This window comes from Pseudochaenichthys georgianus, chromosome 21, assembly GCF_902827115.2.
Source record: "Pseudochaenichthys georgianus chromosome 21, fPseGeo1.2, whole genome shotgun sequence".
NCBI lineage: Eukaryota > Metazoa > Chordata > Actinopteri > Perciformes > Channichthyidae > Pseudochaenichthys > Pseudochaenichthys georgianus.
The window spans coordinates 36616634-36642421 of record NC_047523.1 but is presented as its reverse complement, the minus strand read 5'-3'; the positions used below and the strand labels follow the sequence as shown (position 1 = coordinate 36642421).

The window sequence follows — 25788 nt, the reverse complement described above, 5'->3', positions numbered from 1 at the left end:
TGTCTGTAGGAAAAATGTATGTTAATAGATTCTCAAAACCATTGACGATTAATATAAAGTAATAGTTACGAATCACCACAGCTGTTATCACATCTGTAATCTTGATGCACGCGAAATTCAGAGAGATTTAGCAGGACATGTTAACTATATATCAAACCTGCAATCCTCTCCCTGAGTGCCGTGTCTTACTTCGAGTTTTTATTTTGCCTTTGTGTACTACTTTTATAATATGTTTTGTATTATTTGTTGTTGTTTTGAGGGAAACTAGCAATGATGTGTTTTAAAGCTAATAAATAAAATGTTGTATTTAAAAAAAGGCTTTTAAGAGTCGTCTTAATGCACATTCTCCCACAAGCGTTCTCTTCAAACAAGCTTTGAACCTCCTTTTTTCTGAAGGGACGTGTTTTACAACTGAATTGAATTAAATGGACGTCAGGTTTTACCACGTTGTGTTTCTTATAAGGTCTTCATAATCATTTCCTTTCAACTTTTCACTCCAGTGTGCAACTTTCTACTTATTATCTGTTGCTTCTTTCATTTTTCTTGTGCGCGGAAGCTGTGAATAACGCTGACACTGGCTCAGTATGAACACAGAATGAAGTTCTTCTCTTTTCTGCAGAATAAGCAGCCGGTTAAAGCTGCCGCCTCTCTTTACCGGCAGAGCATCTCTTCACAGTTTCCTGTGGCGGCGCAAAGTTTCCGTGACACGCGCGGATAAAATGGTGAGTTTCAGTGTTTTTGCTGTTTCCAAATCAAAGGGTGAGCGTGTGTGTGAGAGGAAGATCCTGACTCTGATGGCTCTCTTTGTGTGGACAGTGCTCAGCCTCTGCCTGCCTGCGTGGAGCGGTGAGTACACACACATTATTACAGATGTGATACGAGATGTGGTGATAAGTGACTATTACTTTATATTAATCGTCAATTGTTTTGAGACTCAATTAACCTACATTTCCTCTGCTGTTTTCAGCCTCTCAAATATGTAGATGTGTCACTTTTCCATTCTTTATATCATACTGAAGTGAATATCTTAAAGTTTCTGATTTGAAAACAGGACTGAATGTTCATATTTAAAACAGATATGTGATTATTGGAATATGCCAGGTTCCAATTTCTTGTTATTGAAATGTCTTCCTGGTCTTTCCAGTTGGTATAAAACAACACTTAAAACACTTAATGTTTTAAGTGCACTTTTCTGAAAGAAGATATAGTGATATGGAAGCCACACCGCAGGGAGTCTCTCAATTGACCTGTGCATGGAAACAAAATAATTATTGCCGTAAAGTGAGAACGAAAACAGTAAATCTGCGGATATGTTGATTGTGTGATATTTGATTTGTCCTGAGCCAAATGGATTTAATAAATGATGACTTGGTGAAAAGAGGAGACACAATGTGACGCCCATTTTCTAACTGTCTCGTTTTACAGTTGGGAATTTGGATATCTCCTATGTGACTCTATAAAGCGTTATAAAACCAGACTTGAAGGTGTAATCCAGGGGTGTCAAACTCAATTTCATCGCGGGCCACATTAGAAATATGGTTGCACTCAAAGGGCCGGTGGTAACTTTAAGACTATATAAATATACAAAGATAAATATACAATAATGTATTATTTTACACTATTGCCTCTTAATTGAATTATTATCAGATAGGGTAATAACTTCATAATTAACTACATCTGAAAGCAGAAGTCTAGGGAAAATAACTGCAAGTCTCTTCATTGCTCATGTCACAAAATGAGATGCATTGTGGGACATGTAGTTTATGGGCAACGTTCTCCTATAAAGCGGCACATAACATTATAATAAACTCATTATATTCATTGTAAGCTCTTGCAGGGCCACATAAAATGAAGTGACGGGCCGGATTTGGCCCCCGGGCCTTGAGTTTGACACCCCTGGTGTAATCAGATGTTTTATATACCCCTTTGTAACAGGAGATAAAAGGACTGTTATTAAAGCAGAACAGGGAGTCTCTCAATGGATCTGTGCATGAAAAATACTTTTCTGCCTGAAGTTTATCGCCATAAATTGATATTTGCTCTATGCCTAACATGTTAATCTGCTAATCCATTTTCTAACTGTCTCTCTCCCAATGTCCCCTGTGTCTCTGCAGCTGTGCGGGTGGTCCAGCCCTATAAAGTGGTGAGCAGCAATGGTACGGCTCTGGTTCAGTGCTTTCTTCACCCCCAACCCTTCCACCGCCAGAGCCCCCTCCCGAACAACGACCTGTCGTACCCGTTCCCTGAACCCGAGGACCTGCGGGTGACTCTGCTGCGAGGCCTCCACGGATCCACCAAGATCTGCTCCTCCATCCTCAACCTCACAGGGCCGATAGAGACGGGGGAGGAGGGAGAGGTAAATGTGAGGGGGTGGATGTTAAAGGTCACCTATTTGTCATGTCTCTTCTACATCAACATGTGTCCCCTCTTCTTCATGTCTCTTCTACATCAACATGTGTCCCCTCTTCTTCATGTCTCTTCTACATCAACATGTGTCCCCTCTTCTTCATGTCTCTTCTACATCAACATGTGTCCCCTCTTCTTCATGTCTCTTCTACATCAACATGTGTCCCCTCTGTGGAAAGAGACTATGAAAGTTTCAGGAACAAAGATTCTCTCTCTTTTTGATCCATTTATATAAAAACCTGTCTGAAAATGAGTTGATCAGATTTTGGCCACCTTGTGATGTCATAACGATTTTTTGGCTTGTGTAACCATTAGCCAATCAGCAACCAAGGTAACCAACAGAGAATCAGCACTTTTGAAACAGGGCTGAAACAGAGGGGATTATGGGTAATGCTGCAATGACCTGTTTGGTGTTTGGAGGCAAACACTTCAGAGACATGTTTTTCTGAGAGCTATAATAGATTGATGAAAAACAGTATAATGGGGACCTTTAAATTATTCCAACTTTGACCAAAATGATACGAAACAATGTACTTTATTGTCCCGATAATGAAATGGGTTCTAGACTCCATCGTGCATAGGAGAGGGAGAGGAGATAAAACCCATACATGCTACATATTAAAGGAAAAATACATTAACATATCGACATATGACTTCCGTGCATATGCAGTTTGCACAGACATAACTACTGAAAAAAGTGACATATGCATGCACAGCCCTGCGGTGGCGCAATCTAGTGTTAGAGGCCCATAGAAAATACATTTTCTAAAATCTAGAAAACTAGTTTAAAATAACTTTTGGCTTATCTAATTTTAGTAAGAAAAATAAATTAAATGTGCTTCGGCCACCAGCGTTTTACGAATCTAGACTATTTGTTTGGAGAGGATGGAAAATTTAGCTGTTACACCTTCCTTTGTCTTATTTGTGATTAAGAGCCCCCTAGTGGTAGAAAGTACACGTTGTGTCTTTAACAAGACTATATGTTAAAGGGGCCATAATCTGCTCAATATCAGGTTTATATTCTCTACTGGGACATGTGTCCATGCTTTAATGAGCGACATCTAGTGACGGATTTTTAATCTGTGTCTGTCTATTTGGTGTAGTATTTGATCCAATATTTCATTTGGTTTATATTAGTCACTTTCTTATGGAATGCCAGGTTTTAGGTCTTGGTTTGAATATTAAATTCTGAAAATAAAAAATCAACCAGATTAATTTGTCTTTAATCCTGACATGACTAGAGTAGATAGTAAGTAAGTACATCTGTATAGGAAGACGAGTTAAGGGATAGAGGAGAAAAGGTTATGGTATAATTACAAAGCCTGTCCATTTATAAATTGAGGAAATCAATGTTAGTCTGTTAACGTGACTAACAAAGTGCAGGCATCTAATAATGTACTATCTATTATTAAGATCAGAGGAAAATAACAGAATGAGAGGGGTCCATCCGGAATACAAATAAAGAAGCAAAGAGATTGTAGAGCAGTGAGAATGAAAAAAACTTGGTGTGTCAATTCATTACATTCGTTGTTGGGAAAAAAAAGTCGCCCCCCTAGGATTTTTGAACAGCCCCCTCAGTCATTTCATCCTGGAGACGGGCCTGGAAAGACTTCATGTGTTTCGCAAGAACGTGACTGACACGATAAGATGCTCTGGTAGCAGCCTTGCTCTTGTTGTTGGACTGCTGTGCATTTAGCTGTCCTTTCAGGCCCCTCCCCTTTTGGGAGCGTAGGGCAGAATTAGGAGGGAATTCCGTCTCGCATTGCAGATGAGACAGATGGGCTTTGAATTGGAATAGATACTAAAAATAATCATCCTCCCACTCGGAGTGAAATATATATGTTGGGCTTTTTTGCTTCTGCTATAATTGCGGTCTTGTGTGTGTGCGGACGTCACTCCTGTTGACACGGACAACGTCAGCGAAATAGTGCCCACTGAGCCACGCCCTGACACATGGGGTCACGCCGGCCAATCACAAAGCTTTGATGCGTTCAAGTGTATTATTCTGGCACAGGAAGATTATGTTTTAGGACATTAACGATAAAACAGAATATTGTTGTTCTATTTTTAGACACATATCGCGATCGACTGGGAATCTCCCGGTCGATCGCGATCGACTTGTTGGGCATGTTATGAGCCTTAGCAGATCATGTACATGCACAACAGCCTTTTTATCACACTGCAGGGAAGCAAACCCCCCACAAAGCACAATAGGGCCTCTTTAAATTATTCCATTAAATTGTGTTTCCTGGCGTTTTAGGTGCAGTGCTCTGCTCAGAGGAGAGAGGGCGCTCTGGAGCTGACGGTATCCGGACTGAGAGCCACAGACACAGATCTGTATCGCTGTGACATCGAGATCTTCTACCCTCCACCGTACCTGCGGTTCACTGGAAACGGCACCCTCATTCACATCTTAGGTGACCTGCATATTTCAATATATGACCCCCACTGATTCCACCGTTCACACATCATTCTTACTCTCTCTTCATCCTTTAACTCTGTCCTCAGGCAGCTCTGACAGTCCGGCGCCGGGGCTCAGAGACAGATTTCAAACAAAGAAGATGAAGGAGAGGAAGATGAGGATGAAGAGACGGCGGCACCAGTCAGTGTTCCTGTGATCGTCCTGGTGGTACTGGTGCTGTTCGTCCTCATAGTCATTATGTACCTCCAGGTCAGAGCATTATATTGAATTTGTATCCCTATATTTTATTGTTATTATTGTATCTCTATAATTGAAGTGGTGGAAGATTGTTTTACGCCTAAGTTATTCATTTCTGTAACCTTTTATTGAGCATTTTTACTTTAACTTCTTATGTTTGTATGCGTTTTAATTACATTATTGCACATTCTTACTTATTATTTTATTATATGTTTTTGTATATTTTATTCATACATACAAATAGAGTAACGGTCATGAAACCCAACTTACCCCAAAGTAAATAAAGTATTATTTCTGATTTAAAAAAGATAAAATAGCCCTGAAAAAGGTCTGCATCCAACACCCTAATAACACTCAGCTGTTAGCTACAGTACATGAACTTAAATTAAATATCGTAGATTGTCAATGTGTGCTCTTCCAATTAAAGATAATCATAGATACATAAAAAACATACAATTATACTGTGAAAGTCTATATTTGTTGGCAAATGAAACTGCAGTAGGATAGTGAATAGTGGCTTTTTATAGTAAAGTCGTTTAAGCGTCAGAATTATATAAAAATATAATTGTAACGACAGTATTTGAGTGAGCAAATGTGTTTGGGACATATTGAAATAAAGCATTGATGTTTCTGTTACTTGTCATTGAAATATAATAAAAGGTAGTTATCATGTATTGTTTACTGAATTAAAATCTGTGTGTTTTTATTTGCAGGCCTCACAGTGCGATCGAGGGAGGAGGGAGATGATCAGACCGGTTCACACGGTGGACGCTGCTGTATTTTCATGTTACAACTTGGCATGAAAATCACGATTTGATAGTCAAGTTGGACCTATTTCGTCCATCTTCGCCATCATTAAAGTACCATTGATTTGAATGGAGGATAAAAGTAAATAGGGTCGGTCGTTACCCTTTATTAAAGATCACCTCTGTTATGAGTTTTTTTACGAGAACAAATACCAGAATTGCATTTTGTGTGGTGTATATTACGCTGATTAAGTATGAACAATTATGTTTAATTATAGTAAACACAACTTGTATTGACTTGTATTGTTAATACAGCAAACTACTTTTTAATTAAAACTGATGCTGATGGAGATAACATGTTTTTTAATGATATGTGTAGGAGCCAATTAATTGTGGGTATAAAGGTAGGAACCTATGTGTGTTGGTGAGAGGTTCCGCCGGAAGGCCATACAGTTTTTGACCACACACGGAGAGCACACACGGGCTGAAGTCGAAGGCTGAAGTCGAATAGGCCATTTAGCTTAGGAACCTTCCTAAAGGAGTGAAATGACCCGGAAGTCCCTCAGTGGCAGCCATGATAAGTGCCGTTCGAATTCTCTAGAATGATGAGAATGATAGGAAAGGAGGTTTCAAACTTCCTTTATAACCTCCTTTAGCTTAGGAACCACTGGACCTCCCTAACCGACAGGAGAGGAGAAAATGCTGCCCCACAATGCATTGCAGCCCGCAGCATTTGCCGTCACTCAACAGTCGGCCGTTCACGGAAACAACCGATTATGAGCGAGAAATGATATCATGAAAGTTACGGTGCTTATTAAGCATTTTAAACATAGGTGGTAAGTTGCCAAAGTGCTTTGTTTTGAACGTTCATCAGTATTATAATCAAAAAGAGAAATATGAACGTTAGTTTTTACTGAAATGATCAAATAAAGTCAACATTTCAGTCTTTACTGAGCTGTGTGGGGGTTGTTCAACTTCTAAAAGATGTTTGAATGGTGATATACACAGTGATAGATGTTAAGGACTAACGTTTATAATAAATACATTTATATTGATTTTAAGATCTTTAGTTCATACAATCATACGTATTGGGATCATTTGTATTAATGTGGACCGGAGGGAGAGGGTGACGAGCATAAGTTTCACTTTCCTTTTTATTTCAATTCCAGCTTTGGTCATGAAGAATATGTTTCTCTGTTGTCCACGTTCATAAAACAAAGCAGCAGCATCAGAGCACGGTGCAGAGTCTCCAGATGAGTTCACAGTAGTCCGTGGTTCTTATTAAACATCCATGTTGTAGTCCGCTGGATAGAAAACTGTGGTTCCATGGTTTCCCCACAGCAGCAGACGCACATTCAGGACGTCCGCTGGCGCATCAGAAACACGTTGGATAGTGAAAGTGCATTCGATTCTCTAAAGTACCGCAGTCTCTTCTCCTAAGTACTTTTGAATTCTCCTATCCACTATCCCTTAACCCTGTGACGTTCACTCAGAGGTCAAGGAATAGACGATAGGGTTAGAACTTAGGAGCTGATTTTTAAACTATCCGACTGCAGCCGAATATCCATTTAGCTTAGGAACCTTCCTAAAGGAGTGAAATGACCCGGAAGTCCCTCAGTGGCAGCCATGATAAGTGCCGTTCGAATTCTCTAGAATGATGAGAATGATAGGAAAGGAGGTTTCAAACTTCCTTTATCACCTCCTTTAGCTTAGGAACCACTGGACCTCCCTAACCGGCAGGAGAAGCGAAAATGCTGCCCCACAATGCCTTGCAGCCGCAGCATTTGCCGTCACTCAACAGTCGGCCGTTCACGGAAACAACCGATTATGACCGAGAAATGATATCATGAAAGTTACGGTGCTTATTAAGCATTTTAAAAACGTAGGTGGTAAGTTGCCAATGTGCTTTGTTTTGAACGTTCATCAGTATTATAATCAAAGAGAGAAATATGAACGTTAGTTTTTACTGAAATGATCAAATAAAGTCAACATTTCACAGTCTTTACTGAGCTGTGTGGGGTTTGTTCAACTTTTAAAAGATGTTTGAATGGTGATATACACAGTGATAGATGTTAAGGACTAACGTTTATAATAAATACATCTGTATTGATTTTAAGATCTTTAGTTCATACAATCATACGTATTGGGATCATTGGTATTAATGTGGACCGGAGGGAGAGGGTGACGAGCATAAGTTTCACTTTCCTTTTTTATTTCAATTCCAACGTTGGTCATGAAGAATATGTTTCTCTGTTGTCCACGTTCATAAAAGCAAAGCAGCAGCATCAGAGCCCGGTGCAGAGTCTCTAGATGAGTTCACAGAAGTCCCTCGTTCTTATTAAACATCCATGTTGTAGTCCGCTGTATAGAAAACTGTGGTTGCCATAGTTTCCCCCACAGCAGCAGACGCACACAATGACGTCCGCTGGCGCATCATAAACACGTCGTATAGTGAAAGTGCATTCGGATTCTCTAAAGTACCGCAGCCTCTTCTCCTAAGTCCTTTTGAATTCTCCTGTCCACTATCCCTTAACCCCGTGACGTTTCACTCAGAGGTCAAGGAATAGACGATAGGGTTAGAATTTAGGAGCTGATCTTTGGACTATTCGACTGCAGCCACGGAGCACACACACGGAGAACACACACACGGAGAACACACACACAAACACGGGATTACAAGCAAAGGAACGGTATGGTGTAAACGGTAATATCGTGTGGTGAATATGAAAAGGAGGAAATAAATGGACTGTTTCAAACTGGAAACTTTGTTTCTGACCTTTATTCGGCAGCAAACTTGTGTGCGTCAATTACACCCAGCAAGCGGATCCTCAGAGGCTTAAAGCGTTGGCTTAGCCTCTACAATATGTATAAACACATGTAAAGGGTTGAATTGTGTTGTTAAATCTAAAACTGTGGATCCATAAAGAAAACTACTTGATTGAAAGAGATTGTAAGGTTTCAGCGTTAGAGTCTGTGAGCTTATTGTTTTGTGTTTATTCTGGTGGCCTTGCAGTTTTATTTTGATGTTGACTCTGTCCTCTCGTTTCAGGTGTCATCACTTCCTGTGGTGGTGTGTCACTTGTCAGCTTGATAGTGATCTCCTGTTCTGGATTGTTTGCACCTGTGCCTCATTAACTGTTGTGTATATGTAGCCCTGTTTTTCTGTTGTCTTTTGTCGGTTCGTCTTGTCTCAACACTAAGTCCATGTCTGTATTTCCTCGTGTAACTTTGAGCAACCTAGTAGAGCCTAGTGAACTTTTGAGTGTCCTAGTAGATCCTAGATACCTTTGTACTTTGAGAAGTCTTTTTTATATTAAAAGATAGTTCTGAAGTCAAGAAGGAATCGTGCGTCTGAGTTCTTGTGAGTCCACCGTGTCAGAACGAACCGACCAAACAAGATGGACTCAGCCGATTCCACCGTGTTAAAGACGGCTTTGCAGGCGCAAGGAACACGCATGCATCACCATGAGGAACAGCTGACAACAATGAACCAGGGGGTTCAGGACTTAAATGCCCGTCAGCAACACTTCCAGTCAACAGTGACAACGGAAATAAATCACCTGGCGGAAAAGATGCGTGACATACTTACGCACCTCGAGGCACGTCCTGCTGTTCCTGCGGCAGAGTTTTCCGGTCCAGCGGAGGTCGGGTTTGCTGTTCAAATACCCATGCCATCGTCTTCACTCTGCCTCGCTTCACCGGAGAAGTTCTCCGGGGATTCTGTAAACTGTCGTCCATTCCTGATACAGTGCGATCTCCATTTCAAACATCAGCCCGCAGCATTTCCCACAGATCAAGCTAAGGTAGCTTTCATAGTATCTCACTTGACGGGAAGAGCAGGAGCCTGGGCAACAGCTGAATGGGCCCGAGACTCGCCTGTTTGCCAGTCGTTAAGGGTATTCATGGATTCTATGAAAGACATTTTTGACCAGACAGCACCCGGGAGAGAGTCAGCGAGAGCCCTGGTGAACATCAAACAACGGCAGAGGAGCGTGGCGGATTACGCGATTGAATTCCGGACCTTGGCAGCGGAGAGTGGATGGAACTCAGCGGCTCTTTTTGATGCGTTTCTGCATGGATTAGCGGATCCCATAAAGGATCAGTTAGCTCCATTAGAGTTGCCTGTAGAATTGGACTCGCTCATCGCCATGGCTATCCGGGTGGACCAACGTCTAGCAGAGAGACGTCGGGAGAAAACAGCTTTCATTCCACTGTCCGGACGGGAGTTACAGAGGGAACACTACGGTTGGCGGAGTAATACCCGGACTTCGTCTCCAGAGCGACCAGCGCCCCCTAGCGCCGCGGAGGAACAGATGCAGCTCGGAAGAGCCAAACTCACTCCGGAGGAACGTCAGCGCCGCCTACGGGAGCGGCTGTGTTTCTACTGCGGCCAGCAGGGTCATGTTCTGGCAGCCTGTCGGGCAAAAGATCAGGCTCATCAGCGGGAAGAGGGACGCTGGTGAGCCGAGTGACTTCTTTCAACCCTTCCTCGAGAAGACTGACTCAGGTACAAATGAAACTGAATGATAAAACTGTGACTCAGGATGCATTAATTGATTCTGGGGCTGATGAGAGCTTGTTAGACTGGGAGCTGGCTAAAGAGTTGAACTTAAACATTGTCCTTTTAGATCAGCCATTAGAGGCTAGCGCGTTGGATGGCCGCCTGTTATGTACAGTTACTCATCGCATGGAACCCATAGAAATTGTCATAGATCAGGAGCACCGTGAGCGTATTAGCTTTCATTTATTTAACTCAGCTCAACAGCCTCTCATTTTGGGTTACCCGTGGCTTGTTAAACATAACCCTCACATGGACTGGCTTACAGGAAAGGTTAAGGGGTGGGGGAGTGAGTGCTCTCGTTCATGTTTAGCCTCTCATACAGTTCCGAGTGGACCGCCCAGATCTGGGAACTTTAAACAGGCGTCAGATAGGGACATTGTCACTTCTTCTAAACATTCTGACTTTCCTGACTTATCCAAAGTGCCAGAGTGTTACCTTGACATTAAGGAGGTGTTTAACAAGACACGAGCTACTTCCTTGCCTCCCCATAGACCGTATGATTGCCCCATAGACCTTCTCTCGGGCTCTACTATCCCCAAAGGATGGTTGTATTCTCTCTCTGGTCCTGAAAGGGAGGCCATGGAAGAGTATATCGGATCATCACTCAAAGCTGGCTTGATTCGGCCATCATCATCCCCAGCAGCAGCAGGTTTCTTTTTTGTAGGGAAAAAGGACGGTTCATTAAGGCCCTGTATTGATTACAGTCCACTTAATCAGATCACAGTTAAGAACAGATATCCCCTTCCACTCATCTCTACGGCATTCGATCTGTTACAGGGAGCCAAGATATTCACCAAGCTTGACTTAAGGAATGCGTATCATCTTGTGCGCATCCGGGAGGGGGATGAGTGGAAAACGGGTTTCAATACACCTACGGGACATTATGAATATTTGGTAATGCCTTTTGGACTTTGCAATGCACCTGCTGTTTTCCAAGCCCTCATTAATGATGTGTTACGAGATTTCCTGAATGTTTTCTGTTTGTGTATCTCGATGATATTCTCATCTTTTCCCCAGATAAGAAAACTCATGTTAACCATGTTCACCTTGTTCTTCAGAGACTCCTGGCTAACCATTTGTTTGTAAAGGCCGAAAAATGCAAGTTTCATGTGAACTCTGTGGTATTTTTGGGCTTTGTGATTTCCCCTAACAAGGTGGAAATGGACCCAGCTAAGGTCAGTGACGTGGCTAATTGGCCCACGCCAGACTCTAGAAAGAAAGTTCAGCAATTCCTGGGGTTTGCTAACTTTTACAGACGGTTCATACGCAATTTCAGTGCTATTGCCTCTCCTCTCCATGCCCTTACCTCTCCCCATGTTCAGTTTGTGTGGAATCCACAGGCAGAGAAATCTTTCCTGGAACTGAAGAGGAGGTTCACCACAGCTCCCATCCTGACGGTACCTGATCGCCACCGACAGTTTGTGGTGGAAGTGGACGCCTCCAACGACGGCGTTGGAGCTATACTGTCCCAGATATCAGCGGAGGACAACAAGCTTCATCCATGTGCATATCTCTCCCGTAAGCTATCTTCTGCTGAGAGGAATTACGACGTGGGAAATCAGGAACTGTTGGCGGTGAAGATTGCTTTGGAGGAGTGGCGGCACTGGTTGGAGGGAGCGGAGCAGGATTTCCTGGTCTGGACGGATCACAAAAACCTGCAATACATCAGGAAGGTCAAACGTCTGAACTCTAGGCAGGCCAGATGGGCTTTGTTCTTTAACAGATTTAGGTTCACTCTGTCATATCGACCTGGTTCGCAGAATGGAAAGCCTGATGCACTCTCCAGGATGTTTGATCCTGAGCCAGTCCCCAAGAGTCCAGATCCCATTCTACGGCCAGACCGAGTGATAGGGAGGGTGACCTGGCCCATTGAAGCCAAGGTCAAACAGGCAAACGTTGGAAATCCTGTCCCAAGAGGGTGTCCTCAGAATCGCTTGTTTGTGCCGGAGCAACTTCGATCTCAAGTTGTTCATTGGGCCCATACGTCTGTACTTACCTGTCATCCTGGAAACAAAAGGACCCTGTTCATGGTGAGACACAGATTCTGGTGGCCGGGGATGTGGAAGGATGTTGCAGAATATGTGGCGGCATGTCCTGTGTGCGCCAGGAACAAAACTTCTCGGCAAGCTGCGGCAGGTCTTCTCCAACCTCTGCCCATTCCCAACAGACCATGGTCTCACATTGCGTTGGATTTTGTGACGGGATTACCAACATCGGCAGGTAATACCACCATACTCACTGTGATTGATCGTTTTTCTAAAATGGCACACTTTGTCGCCATGCCCAAGTTACCTAATGCCAAAGAAACAGCAGAGGCCATGTTGTCCCATGTGTTCAGGATCCATGGTTTCCCCAGTGATGTCGTTTCAGACCGAGGCCCTCAGTTCGTGTCACGTTTTTGGAAGGAGTTTTGTCACCTAATCCAAGCCACTGTTAGTCTGACCTCCGGATACCACCCACAGTCGAATGGACAAGCGGAGAGGATGAATCAGGATTTGGAGACCTGTTTGAGATGTCTAGCGTCCGAGAAACCTACCACCTGGAGTAAGAATCTGATTTGGGTGGAGTATGCGCACAACACTTTACCCACATCAGCCACTGGTATCTCCCCGTTTCAATGTGTCCATGGATACCAACCTCCATTGTTTCCGGAGCTCGAGAAGGAGGTCACCGTACCATCAGCCCATGCTCTGGTTCGCCGCTGCCGTCGGGTCTGGGCGGGAGTTCGCCATATGTTGCAGAGGAGTGCCGTTCGCATGAAGGTATTGGCCGACCGGAAACGACGTCCAGCCCCCAAGTACCAGGCCGGACAACGAGTGTGGCTATCTACCAAGGATCTTCCTCTCCATGTCGCCTCCAGGAAGCTGGCTCCCCGGTTCGTTGGTCCTTTTCCCATAGCCAAAGTGATTAACCCTGTTGCTGTCCGTTTATGTCTTCCAAAGTCCATCAAGGTCCACCCCACGTTTCATGTCAGCAAGTTGAAACCAGTCAAAGAGAGCAGACTGGTCCCCGCCTCCACGCCCCCTCCACCTCCCCGGATTGTCGACGGGGGTCAAGTATACACTGTGGACAAAATACTGTCTGAAAGGAAGAGGGGCAGAGGTAGACAGTTCCTGGTCGACTGGGTAGGGTACGGATTAGAGGAGAGGTGCTGGATCCCAGGCAGCTTCATTGTGGACAAGACCCTTATATCTGACTTTGATAGAGAACAGTCTCAGGCTTCAGGGACGTCTGGAGCCGTCCGTAAGAGGGGGGGTACTGTAAGGTTTCAGCGTTAGAGTCTGTGAGCTTATTGTTTTGTGTTTATTCTGGTGGCCTTGCAGTTTTATTTTGATGTTGACTCTGTCCTCTCGTTTCAGGTGTCATCACTTCCTGTGGTGGTGTGTCACTTGTCAGCTTGATAGTGATCTCCTGTTCTGGATTGTTTGCACCTGTGCCTCATTAACTGTTGTGTATATGTAGCCCTGTTTTTCTGTTGTCTTTTGTCGGTTCGTCTTGTCTCAACACTAAGTCCATGTCTGTATTTCCTCGTGTAACTTTGAGCAACCTAGTAGAGCCTAGTGAACTTTTGAGTGTCCTAGTAGATCCTAGATACCTTTGTACTTTGAGAAGTCTTTTTTATATTAAAAGATAGTTCTGAAGTCAAGAAGGAATCGTGCGTCTGAGTTCTTGTGAGTCCACCGTGTCAGAGATTGCCTTAGTATGAGTTGTAAGTAAGCCATTTCTGATTTCAAACATGCATAATATTAACTTAAAATATGGCTCTATCATTGACTGCAATTGTTTAACAACATGCAATATGATTACTTTTTTATCTATACATCTATTAACTTTATATATCAATACATTTCAAACTTTAGGGCAAAATATAAGTTAAAGATTGAATTGGTATTTAAAGTTATCATTTCATTATTGAAATAAAAGCAACAGTGCACTGGCACCATCATCATGCCACTAGTATTTCCATATACACAATAAATAAAAGCAGGTTCACCTCCCCATTTTTAAAACACTGACCACGAGACCTTTCGTTGAATCTGGACAAACTTCACATGTAATAAAACCTGCAGACTCTAGGATGCTAGTCAGGCTTTAGACTGAGGATCCCTTTTAAGACATTTCACTGTATTTAACCCATATTACACAGACAGTGAACGACCAATATCAGCATGAACCACAGGCATACAAGACAAACAGGAACTTATCAAAGGCCATCAAACCAGATATGTTGTCAGTTTCCTTTTGATGACTAGGTATTTTGTTTTGTGGAAACTGCACTAAATAGAAGCACCAACACCACATCAGTATTTTGTTCAGTTAGTTAGAAACCACATCGTGACCTGGGACATGTGAGTGTTGCCACACAGCAGAAATGTAAAATAGAGACAAGGGCTTTAGGTTGTAAATGAAAAGGGTTTATTATGTATGGCACTGTGACCATGGATGTGACTTAACGCTTTCCTGTAGTGTGTCGTATAGGTTTTTGTGCATGTAAATGGGCTGCAAAGGCTCAGAGGGAGTTTTCTCTCCCCCCTCTTCATGAAACCCCTCCATTGGACTCCTTTGTTTACTTCTGCAACATAGTGACATCACTATGTAACACTCGCACTTCTATTGACTAGCGCTCCAACGCATTGTACGTGATAGGCGAAGGGAAGGGACATCTCTAAGCGGTTGACCAATCACAACAGAGCCGGCCAGCTAACCAATAGCGACAGGAGAAAACTAACAAAGTCGCTGAGAGGCTGAGGTCGGGCCTGTTTGATATTGTGTGACACGCTAGAAAAAAGGACTTGCTGAGATGAAAAACTCTGTTGAAAAATAATGTAGTTTAATGAAATCTGGGATGATCAACTTATTTTCCTTGGACATACATTGTTATAGTAATCAAAGCAATCATTAAACTTGCGGTCAACAAAAAGTACAACGAGTCTGTGTCACCCTCTCTTCCACACACACCTCACGCAGGTGAACAGGAGTATAATGAGTGCCGGCCATATCCATGTGTCCCAAGCCAACCAATCAATAGTGATCAAACAAATATCTTATATTAAAACAAAACAAATTACTATACACGTTTCATGGCTCCCACATAACCAATCAGAGCAGGCTGGGCTCTGGTTTCAGACAGAGGGTGGAAATAGGTGCTGCAGCACAGGAGGTATGAGGAAAATAAAGAGCTTTTTCAACATTAAAGCATGGAGACATGTCCCAGTAGAGGAGCTAAATATAAATATGAAACCGGAAAATGAGCATAAAACGTCTTCTAGCTTTTGTATATCTATTTGATTTAATCTGAAGTGATGTCTAATAGCAATATTAGATTATCTTGGCTAAATGATTGTGTTTTTTGGAAGAAATAATATAAGAATGGGATTCATTTGGGAATTTAAATCCCAAACCTCAACCCAAAAACAAACAAAAATAAATATGTGCGTGGAAAGTTCCTCAGACAAAGATTTTGAAAACATCTGGACCAGTCAATCAATTGAAGACATTTACAGCAGACTGCATCTGTTTGAGATACAAGTATGATCCATAGCGGTATTCAGATTGAGTTATACAACGTTGGTTATCGGGTTGTTTTTTCATCTGATAAAAGTCGCCCGAGTTATGATACTGACGTGACTCTCAGGTTTCTGACAGCAGCATCCCGGCCTCTGTGACTCTCAGTCTGTAGTTTCCTGTCTCCGTCGTTAAGGACATACCACAAGTGTGTCAGATAGAATCAGGTTGTGCTTTATCAGAATGTTTCAAGGACATTTCGTCAGACCATGAAACGCCAGGACAGCCATGCTTCAAAGCAAAACATGAAGAGTGACATGCTGGCTTTCATAAAGATACGGTAGACGTGATCTTTTTTAAATATGAGGCTAACAGCGCACATGGTGTCTCTTCTGTTCACATTGAAAGGGGCAGAAAAAGCTACGTTAGCAAGTACAAACTTTGGTTGGCTGCGGTCAGAAGTGGGAAGTAGTGGAGTACAAATACTTCGTTACTGTACTTAAGTACATTTTTCTGGTATCAGTACTTTACTCCACTACTTATTTTTTTGACCACTTTTACTTCTTACATTTTGAAAAGAAATACCTGTACTCTTTAATTCTTACATTTTAAAAATAGGCTGGTTACTTTAGTTTTAACCTGCGTTTGGTGGCGTGATCATTATTATTTAGAGTCACTGCGCGCCTATTGATTTTAACACGATCCGTGTATCCAGTGGCGGGTTTTTTTTTTTTTTTTAATCGAGTGCTAACGTTAGCAATGTTGACCACCATCAATGCCATCTAGCTCCACAAGTGAAGCTGTATCCGGGGCTGTGCAACCTTCTTCTCCAGCCAGCCAGGAGGAGAGGCTGGATTTGGCTATGCCCGGCGGTGGTCCAACAGTTCCCCCATGGGCCCCAACCGATAGGGGACTCTATGGCGCTATTGAGAATCCCGACGCCAAGATCAAAAGCTATATTATAGCAACCAGTCCATGTAGGCCTACCGGCCCATTCCCCAGAGACAAACATCAAGGAAACAGGTTTAATCCTCTTCTTAGTTAGCCATGCCGTTGTCAGGCTGTGGTGGTCTGAGGCCAGGGCACGCTGTTGTTGATAGCCTACATGTGGTGTGAGCGCATCAGTGTGCGCTTATGTTTGGGGCGATGGGGGAGTGAGCCCCAAAACAATATTTGCACCGGGGCCAATCACAACCTTGTTACGCCACTGCGTGTATCCATCATTTCCTGGTCTTCTCTAAAGAAGAGGGACCAATGGAAACGTTGTCATGTTGCCGTTGTTCAGCATGGAAACATTCATTAGCTAACAATGACATTATTGTTCTATTGATATAAAGGGAGGTCAGGTACTCTTTAAAACAGCTGCTAGTTATGGGTACTTTTTACTTCAAAGCCCATACTTCTTTACTTTCACTTGAGAAAATAAGTTTAGTCAGTACTTCTACTTTTACCGGAGTATTTTTAAACACGAGTATCTGTACTTCTACTTGAGGAAAGGATGTGTGTACTTTTGCCATCTCTGTCTGCGGTAGACTCAAAAAACTTGTCCTAAAAACTTTTCTTGAGCTCACTGAAAAATGTCAGGAGGTTTCTGTCAAGGAGAGACTCTGAGGCATGAACTCAATTGCACGACTCAGATAGTGTTTTCAAAAATAAAGACTTTACTGGAATTTAGCACAGTAATCAAAACAAGGAAAACAAATATACTCTTTCGAGGAAAACTAGCAAGTGATCACTGAGGTAGATCCGTGGGAAGTCCGTGAGGTAATCAGGAACGTGGGTCATAGTAAGACAACGAACTGACAATGAACAGGAGGAAGCTACCACAATATATACACAGGTAAAGGGGACACAGGTGGAAACAATCAGGGCGGGGAAACAATCAAGGACGCAGGAGACAGAAAGGGGCGGGGAGCGTGGAGGCCTGAAATGAGAGGGATGATTAATTAAGGGAATAAACATAAAGCACAGGGCAAAGGGACATGACAAAACTAACATAAAGAATAAACTTTCACTATTAGTTTCCTAGACATGACAGTACCCCCCCTTCTAGGGACGGCTCCTGACGGCCCAGGCTCCTCTGAGTTGAGGCGGTCAAAATCCTCAATGAGGCTTTTATCTATGACGAAGCGGGAAGGAATCCATATCCGCTCCTCAGGACCATAACCCTTCCAGTCAACCAGTAGCTGTCGCCCTCTACCCCTTTTCCGACTAGCCAATATCTTCTTGACGGTGTAAACCGGACCTCCATCAATCATCCGGGGGGGCGGGGGGGGTTTGGCGGTGGGAACCATAGCGCTCTCCTTCAAGGGTTTTAGTTTCCCTACATGGAAGGTGGGATGTACCTTCATGGACCTGGGAAGCCGTAGTCTCACTGAAACCGGGTTGATGACCTTGGTGACGGGAAAAGGACCCACAAACCGGGGAGCCAATTTACGGGAGAGTACGTGGAGGGGAAGGTCTCGTGTAGAAAGCCAGACTTTTTGGCCTGGCTGGTATACAGGAGCTGGTCGGCGTTTTCGGTCTGCTGCTCTTTTCACCAGTTGTGAATTCCTGCAGAGGATCTTCCTAGCCGCAGCCCACACGCGCCGACAACGCCTGACCAGCGCGTGGGCAGACGGGACCGTGACCTCCCTCTCCGTGGCTGGGAACAGTGGCGGCTGGTAGCCATAAACACAGTGAAATGGGGACAGGCCCGTGGCAGAAGTAGGGAGGATGTTGTGCGCATACTCAACCCAGGTGAGGTGCTCGCTCCAGGAGGATGGATTCTGGGACACCAAGCAGCGCAAACAGGTCTCCAGTTCTTGATTTAGGCGCTCTGTCTGGCCGTTAGACTCCGGATGGTATCCTGACGAGAGACTGACCGTGGCACCGATGAGGCAGCAGAACTCCTTCCAGAAGCGTGACACAAACTGGGGGGCCCCGGTCGGAGACAATATCCTTTGGGAAACCATGAAGCCGAAACACATTATGCATCATGACCTCAGCCGTTTCCTTCGCTGAGGGCATCTTGGGCAGAGCAATGAAATGTGTCATTTTCGAAAAACGGTCCACTACCGTAAGAACTGTGGTTTTACCTCTAGAGAGGGGCAGGCCAGTGACGAAGTCCATGGAGATCTCTGACCAGGGTCTGTTGGGAATAGGGAGTGGTTGTAATAGTCCTATTCGCGCCCTGGAAGAGGTCTTGTTTCGAGCGCAGACAGGGCACGCCTCCACATACTCCTTCACCTCCTTCTCCATGGATGTCCACCAGAAACGTTGTTTTATGATGAACATAGTTCTCTTGACTCCAGGGTGAGCAGCGAAGTGTGAGCCCAGTGGATCACCTGTGGTCGCTCGGCCTCCTGAACGAAAAGCCGGTTAGGCGGGCAACCCCTTGGTGCAGGAGCTCCAGCATTGGCTCGTATTACCTCCTTCTCTACTGACCAAGTCAGCGCTCCTACCACCCGGTTTAATTGGATGATGGGTTCCGGCTCCTTGACTGCAGGCACAGGGTCAAACAGACGGAGCGTCAGGCTTGACATTCTGAGACCCCGGCCTGAAGGAAAGAACAAAGTCAAAACGGTTGAAAAACAAGGTCCACCTAGCCTGGCGGGAGTTCAGTCTTTTGGCCTTTCTTATATACTCCAAGTTTTTGTGATCGGTCCAAACCACGAAAGGATGCTCGGCTCCCTCCAACCAATGCCTCCACTCTTCCAGTGCCAGCTTCACGGCCAGCAACTCACGGTTTCCCACGTCGTAATTTCTCTCTGCTGGGGAGAGCTTCCTGGACAGGAAAGCGCAGGGGTGAAGTTTGTTGTCCTTCTGTAGTCGCTGGGAGAGGACCGCTCCCACCCCTTCGTTGGAGGCATCCACTTCTACCACAAACTGACGAGTGGTGTCCGGCAAGGTGAGTATGGGAGCAGAGGTGAACATTCCTTTAAGCCGAGAAAAAGCCTCCTCAGCCTGAGGAGACCACAAAAAAGGCACTTGAGGGGACGTGAGGACATGAAGAGGGGCCGCAATAGCACTGAACCTCCGCATAAAACGTCTGTAAAAATTAGCAAAGCCTAAAAACTGCTGCACTTTCTTACGAGAGTCAGGGGTAGGCCAACAAGCTACTGCGCTAACCTTCTCTGGGTCCATCCTAACCTGACCTGGCGAAATGATGAAGCCCAAGAAAGTGACTGTCTCTGCATGGAATTCGCATTTCTCTGCTTTGACAAACAACCCATTCTTGAGCAGCTCTTGTAGAACCTGGCGGACATGTTGTTTATGGGTGTCAAGGTCAGGGGAGTAGATCAGAATGTCGTCAAGATATACAAAAACGAAACGGTTCAGAAACTCCCTCAACACGTCGTTGATCATAGCCTGGAACACAGCAGGAGCGTTTGATAATCCAAATGGCATTACACGGTATTCATAGTGGCCTGAAGGGGTGTTGAAACCCGTCTTCCATTCATCGCCCTCCCTGATCCTGACTAAATGATAAGCGTTACGCAGGTCTAACTTGGTGAAAACCTTGGCTCCCTGAAGCTGCTCGAAGGCTGACGAGATGAGAGGAAGGGGGTACCGGTTTTTAACCGTAATGTCATTGAGAGGTGAGTAGTCAATACAGGGCCTAAGAGACCCATCCTTTTTCCCAACAAAAAAAAACCCCGCTCCTGCTGGTGATGAGGAAGGGCGAATAAGGCCTGTTTTGAGGGAGGCATCAATATAGTCCTTCATGGCCTCTTTCTCAGGTCCTGAAATAGCATATAGTCGACCCTTAGGAATTGTAGACCCAGCAATCAGGTCGATAGCACAGTCATAGGGGCGGTGAGGCGGAAGAGTCAGAGCCTTGGATTTACTGAATACTTCACTTAAATCGTGGTAGCAGGAAGGGACTGAAAGAACATCAGGAAAATATATTTCTGGGATAGTTCCCTGCCTAACCCTCCCAGTGTTACCTCTTCTGTCAATCTCCGCTACCTGCTTAACACAGTGATCTATGCCATTCTTTCCCCACCCCTCCACCCTCCCAGATTGCCAATCAATGTGAGGGTTATGAAGTTTCAACCAGGGAAACCCCAAAATGAGTGGATGTTGGGCTGAATTAAACAAGTGAAATGACATTGTCTCGTGATGGTTATCATCACATCTTATTTCTAAAGGCTCTGTTTGGTGAGTCACTTTAAACAACAGCCGCCCATCGAGAGCACTCGCTTCAAGAGGCTGGGGTAGAGGTTTAGTTTGTATGTCCAATCTTTTAACTAAACCCCAATCCATCAGACTTTCGTCTGCCCCTGGGTCAATGAGTGCACCATGAGTAACCACATTGTCTCTGATTTTTACCTGGATGCGGGTCAGGGTGCGAGGAGGAAAGTCAGAGGAAGAGATCCGGCTCACCAACGTACTCCTCTTTATTGGTGAGCCTCCTCTTTTACCGGACAAGCCGCTTGTGGATGTCCGCGCTGCCCGCAGTAGAAGCACAGGCCCTCCTTTAATCGACGCTGACGTTCTGCCATCGAAAGCTTGGCGCGGCCCAACTGCATTGGCTCCTCCACGGAGCCAGGGGGCGCTGTTGTCCGGAACGCAGGTGAGGGGTGACGGGGCCTCCAAGAAGAAGTAGTATCCAGCGGCGAGCGTCTCCTCTGGGGAGGCGGATCAACCGCATCCTTGGATTTATTCCTTCTCCTCTCCGTCAAACGATTGTCTATCCGTATTGCCATGGATATGACAGAGTCCAAGTCAGCGGGCAGATCGAGAGGCGCCAGCTGGTCTTGTAGGGAATCCGAGAGACCGCTGACAAAAGCGTCAAACAATGCAGCGGAGTTCCAGCCGCTATCGGCTGCCATAGTCCGGAACTCGATGGCGTAGTCAGCCACACTCCGCTGATGTTGTTTCAGCTTAATCAGAGCCCGAGCTGCTTCCCTGCCCGGCGTGGTTTGATTGAAGATCTTTCTCATAGTGTCTATGAAGTTTTCCAGAGACCCGCAGATGGGGGAGCCTCGGGACCACTCTGCCGTAGCCCACGCTGCTGCTCGGCCGGAAAGATGGGAGATCATGAAAGCCACTTTGGAATTCTCCGTGGGAAAATCAGCCGGTTGGTGGTGATAGTGTAACTCACACTGCACAATGAACGTCCGGCAGCCCTCCGAGTCTCCGGAGTATTTTTCGGGTGGAGCCAGACGCATGGAAGTACTGTGCGGCTCAGTGGACCGGTTGGGATCGGAACCGGTCGCCGCCGGAACCGGGGGAGTCGTGGGAGGAGAAGCAGCCTGCAGGTGAGTGAGCACACGCTGGACCTCAGCTGCCAGCAGATTCACCTGGGTTGTCACCGATGATTGTAGTTCCCCGTGGCTGTTGGATAGGTGCTGCACTCCGTGCTGTATGGCGGCCATCTGCTCTTCTTGTTGCCCAAGACGTTGGTCCTGAGAGCGGATGGCGTTCTTTAGCTGGTCTGAGTCGGCTGAGTTCATTTTAATGGTCAGTTCGTACTGTCAAGGAGAGACTCTGAGGCATGAACTCAATTGCACGACTCAGATAGTGTTTTCAAAAATAAAGACTTTACTGGAATTTAGCACAGTAATCAAAACAAGGAAAACAAATATACTCTTTCGAGGAAAACTAGCAAGTGATCACTGAGGTAGATCCGTGGGAAGTCCGTGAGGTAATCAGGAACGTGGGTCATAGTAAGACAACGAACTGACAATGAACAGGAGGAAGCTACCACAATATATACACAGGTAAAGGGGACACAGGTGGAAACAATCAGGGCGGGGAAACAATCAAGGACGCAGGAGACAGAAAGGGGCGGGGAGCGTGGAAGCCTGAAATGAGAGGGATGATTAATTAAGGGAATAAACATAAAGCACAGGGCAAAGGGACATGACAAAACTAACATAAAGAATAAACTTTCACTATTAGTTTCCTAGACATGACAGTTTCAGGAAAGAAATCCGCAGCGATGAGAATTTAAATGCACTTTGGCAGATGTTTCTTCCTTTATAACTCGTCATATTGAGAATGATGACTGACCCAATGAGGAATATGCAATCTCCTAAAAAGCTTTTGAAGAATTTAGTTTGGACCAAAGTGGCCGACTTTTAAATACTGACTTTTTCCAAATTCTTAGGTAAGCAAGCAAGATTACAAGCAAGAAAAGAAGACTAAAAACACAGGCTGTTAACAACAATCCAAACGCTCCTACTCTCATCTTCTCTCACAGACACTACTACTGATTGTCTCTGTGGTTTCTATTTGTCTCGAAAAGCCTTCACACCGGCACACACTCTGATAAACAGGATGTGAACTTACTGCTGACTCCACAACATAATCAGAGAATGGTGTTGTTTCAAAGTAACTGCTGATAAAGATGGAAAATGGACGCATGCACCTATAAAGCAAAAGGAAAGCAAATACAATTACGATTTTCTTTTTCTGTAACCTCATTGAAATTCAGTTTTCTATTCAAATGAAATCTTATGTGCAGACAGCAATACAAAACACATGTTTATTTCTCCTGTCAATGTAAAGCCTAGTTGAAAGAGGAGGCACAATGACAAGGACATAATTAAGCCGAGGGAACTCACATTTCAAAACATAAATATGAAAATCAATTTTTTTTGTAACCAGGTAAATAAGACATTTGAATCTGCCTCTTATTATTTCATTTTGGATTAAGAAGCAGTTAGAGATCAATTCCATTTGTTTCAAGTCATTTTGCAACTAATTCCATGACGAAAAGTGAGATGTTTTTTTCGGATTTCTCCAAGGACGTATGAGACAAAAACCAAGAGAGAGGCAGAATGGAAAATGCATGACTGAGGCAGACAGCCTTTTGCACTCGGCAAAGATGTGAAAGAGGACATATTTTGCAAATGTTCAGGTTGATATTTGTATTTAGTGTCTCTACTGTGAGATGTAGTGCTGCGTACCTGGACTCACATTCAGGTTCAGGTCCGGATTCATTTAAAGGGCCCCTTTAAATGCATAATAAGTAGGATGTTGGTTGTGGTTACTGAACACAACAACGAGTGCTTTGTCTGGCCTTGATATATTTGTGTTTCTTTGGCAGTGTGTCACACTCCCAGGTTTATGTCACGGTTTTAGTGTTGTCTGTCTGGTTATGGGTTTTTTAAGTCTGTTCATGCGGTGTTTTGTCTTCCTCCTAGTGTTTTGTCTGGTCCTCCTCCCTGTCGTTAGTTTCCCTGGTGTGTCTGATTGTCTCATTGTGTTCACCTGTTGCCCTTGTGTTTCTCCCTCCCCTGCCCAGCTGTGTCTTGTCCTGTGATTACCCTTCTGTGTATTTAGTCTTCCCCTGTGTTCCATGTCGGTTCATTGTTTGTCTCTCCTGTCTCCCTCCATGTTGGTCACGGTCAGTTTAGTGTATTCTTGCTACCTTGTACGATCAATGTTTTTGATTCATGCCATGTTTTTTGTTTTTCAGCTTTGAAATAAAGCTCACTTTTGTTTATAACCTTTACCTTTTTGTAGTCTGCATTTGGGTCCTACCTTTTCCCGCGAATCCTTGACAGTGATTCTAACAGTGTGTCCTCCGTATTTAAACTGTTGTATGCCTACTGACAATCTTGCATCTAATCACAAATATTTAACAACAAATGGACAAAATGCTCCTAATCTCATCTTCTCTCACAGACACTAATACTGATTGTCTCTGTGGTTTCTATTTTTGTTGTTGAAGAGATATGTCCCGAAATAACCCAGAACAGGAAGAGGGCAGCAGTTCTATTTCGTATATGGCTTCGCCCTCTAAGGCTATCGCTATTGGGTAATCCCCCTGTGCCCCCGTGCAGCACTGAAACACTTGTAGTCCACGCCCACCCGCAAGGTGGGCCCCACCCTCGGGCTTCCTTCCGGTATAAATAGGAAGGAGGCCCGACAATCTGCTCCTTCTTTTCTTCAGCAAACCAGCACAGTTACTGAAGCACAGCAATTGAGAATCATCAACTGCGTCCGTGATTGTCCCTCATGTGGCTCTGGGTTCATAATGAGTTATGACCAGCAGAGATAAAAGCAGTTTGCGAATCGTGCCTGGGGTCAGAGCACGCGTACGCGGCTCTAAACCCGCAGGTAGCATGCACACACTGCGCCCGTCTCCCCTCGGGCGACAGGAAGCGGAGAGCGGACGGTCTTGCTCCTGTGGCCAAGGAGGACGATTGGCCGTGTCCAGGCTTACGAGCCCGCAGACGGGGCCTCGTGTCCCTGGGGCCGAGTGCCGGGCAGGAGTCCGAAGAAAAGCAACTCCTGCCCCGCCTCCCTCCACGGTTCACCGTTCGGTTCTCCCCTCCCTCCTCGGGACGGAGCAGGGTGCCAGCTTGGCGGCCGAACATGCTTTCCCCCTCTCCGTCACCACAGCGTGGCGGCGAATAACATCGCGCTGCTCTCCAACTCGGTGGTGACACTGGTAGAGCGGTCCACCACCGAGGCAGAGGAAATCAGCAAGGCGGCCAGCACGGCGCTCATTCTGTGCGCGTCCGTCGCTGTCTCCCAGGTCGAGGATTTCCGCGTGGGTGACACAGATCCAGCTGTGGCTGAAGCAGGCGTCTGTTACGGAGACGGCCAGAAAAGTGCTACTGGACGCTCCAATCAGCCCGGACGGGCTGTTCGGACCCCAGTTCCACGTCATGGTGGAGTCCCTGAAGACGGCCGCGGAACAGGCGGACGGCATTCGCCAGCATGTACAGCTGGCTCCAGTCTACTGAGTGCCCACAGCGGCACCAACGCCCGCAGCAGCCGCAGCAGCCGCAGCAGCCGCAGCAGCCGCGGCGTCCACGCCGGCCACAGGAGGCCGCAAGCGGAGAGACCCCACAGCAACCGCCTCGGCGTCAGACTCTCTGCAGGCTGCAGGGGCTCCGTCCCACGTCTCCGCTCCCCCGCCACCCCAGAGACAGGGTCTCCCGGCGGAGAGTCAAAGGGGAATGAGGCTC

The 25788-nt window shown here is 45.2% G+C and overlaps 1 protein-coding gene across 1 annotated transcript; it reads left to right on the top strand.

Moving 5' to 3' along the window:
- The first annotated feature begins 766 nt into the window (after positions 1 to 766).
- LOC117466399 (cytotoxic T-lymphocyte protein 4-like) lies at positions 767 to 5941 on the top strand. The gene is given in 6 exon segments (XM_034109606.2): positions 767 to 846; positions 2115 to 2356; positions 4667 to 4823; positions 4915 to 4938; positions 4941 to 5077; positions 5779 to 5941. Coding segments are annotated over 6 exon segments (702 nt in total). The 5' UTR covers positions 767 to 794; the 3' UTR covers positions 5869 to 5941.
- Positions 5942 to 25788: the final 19847 nt, after the last annotated feature.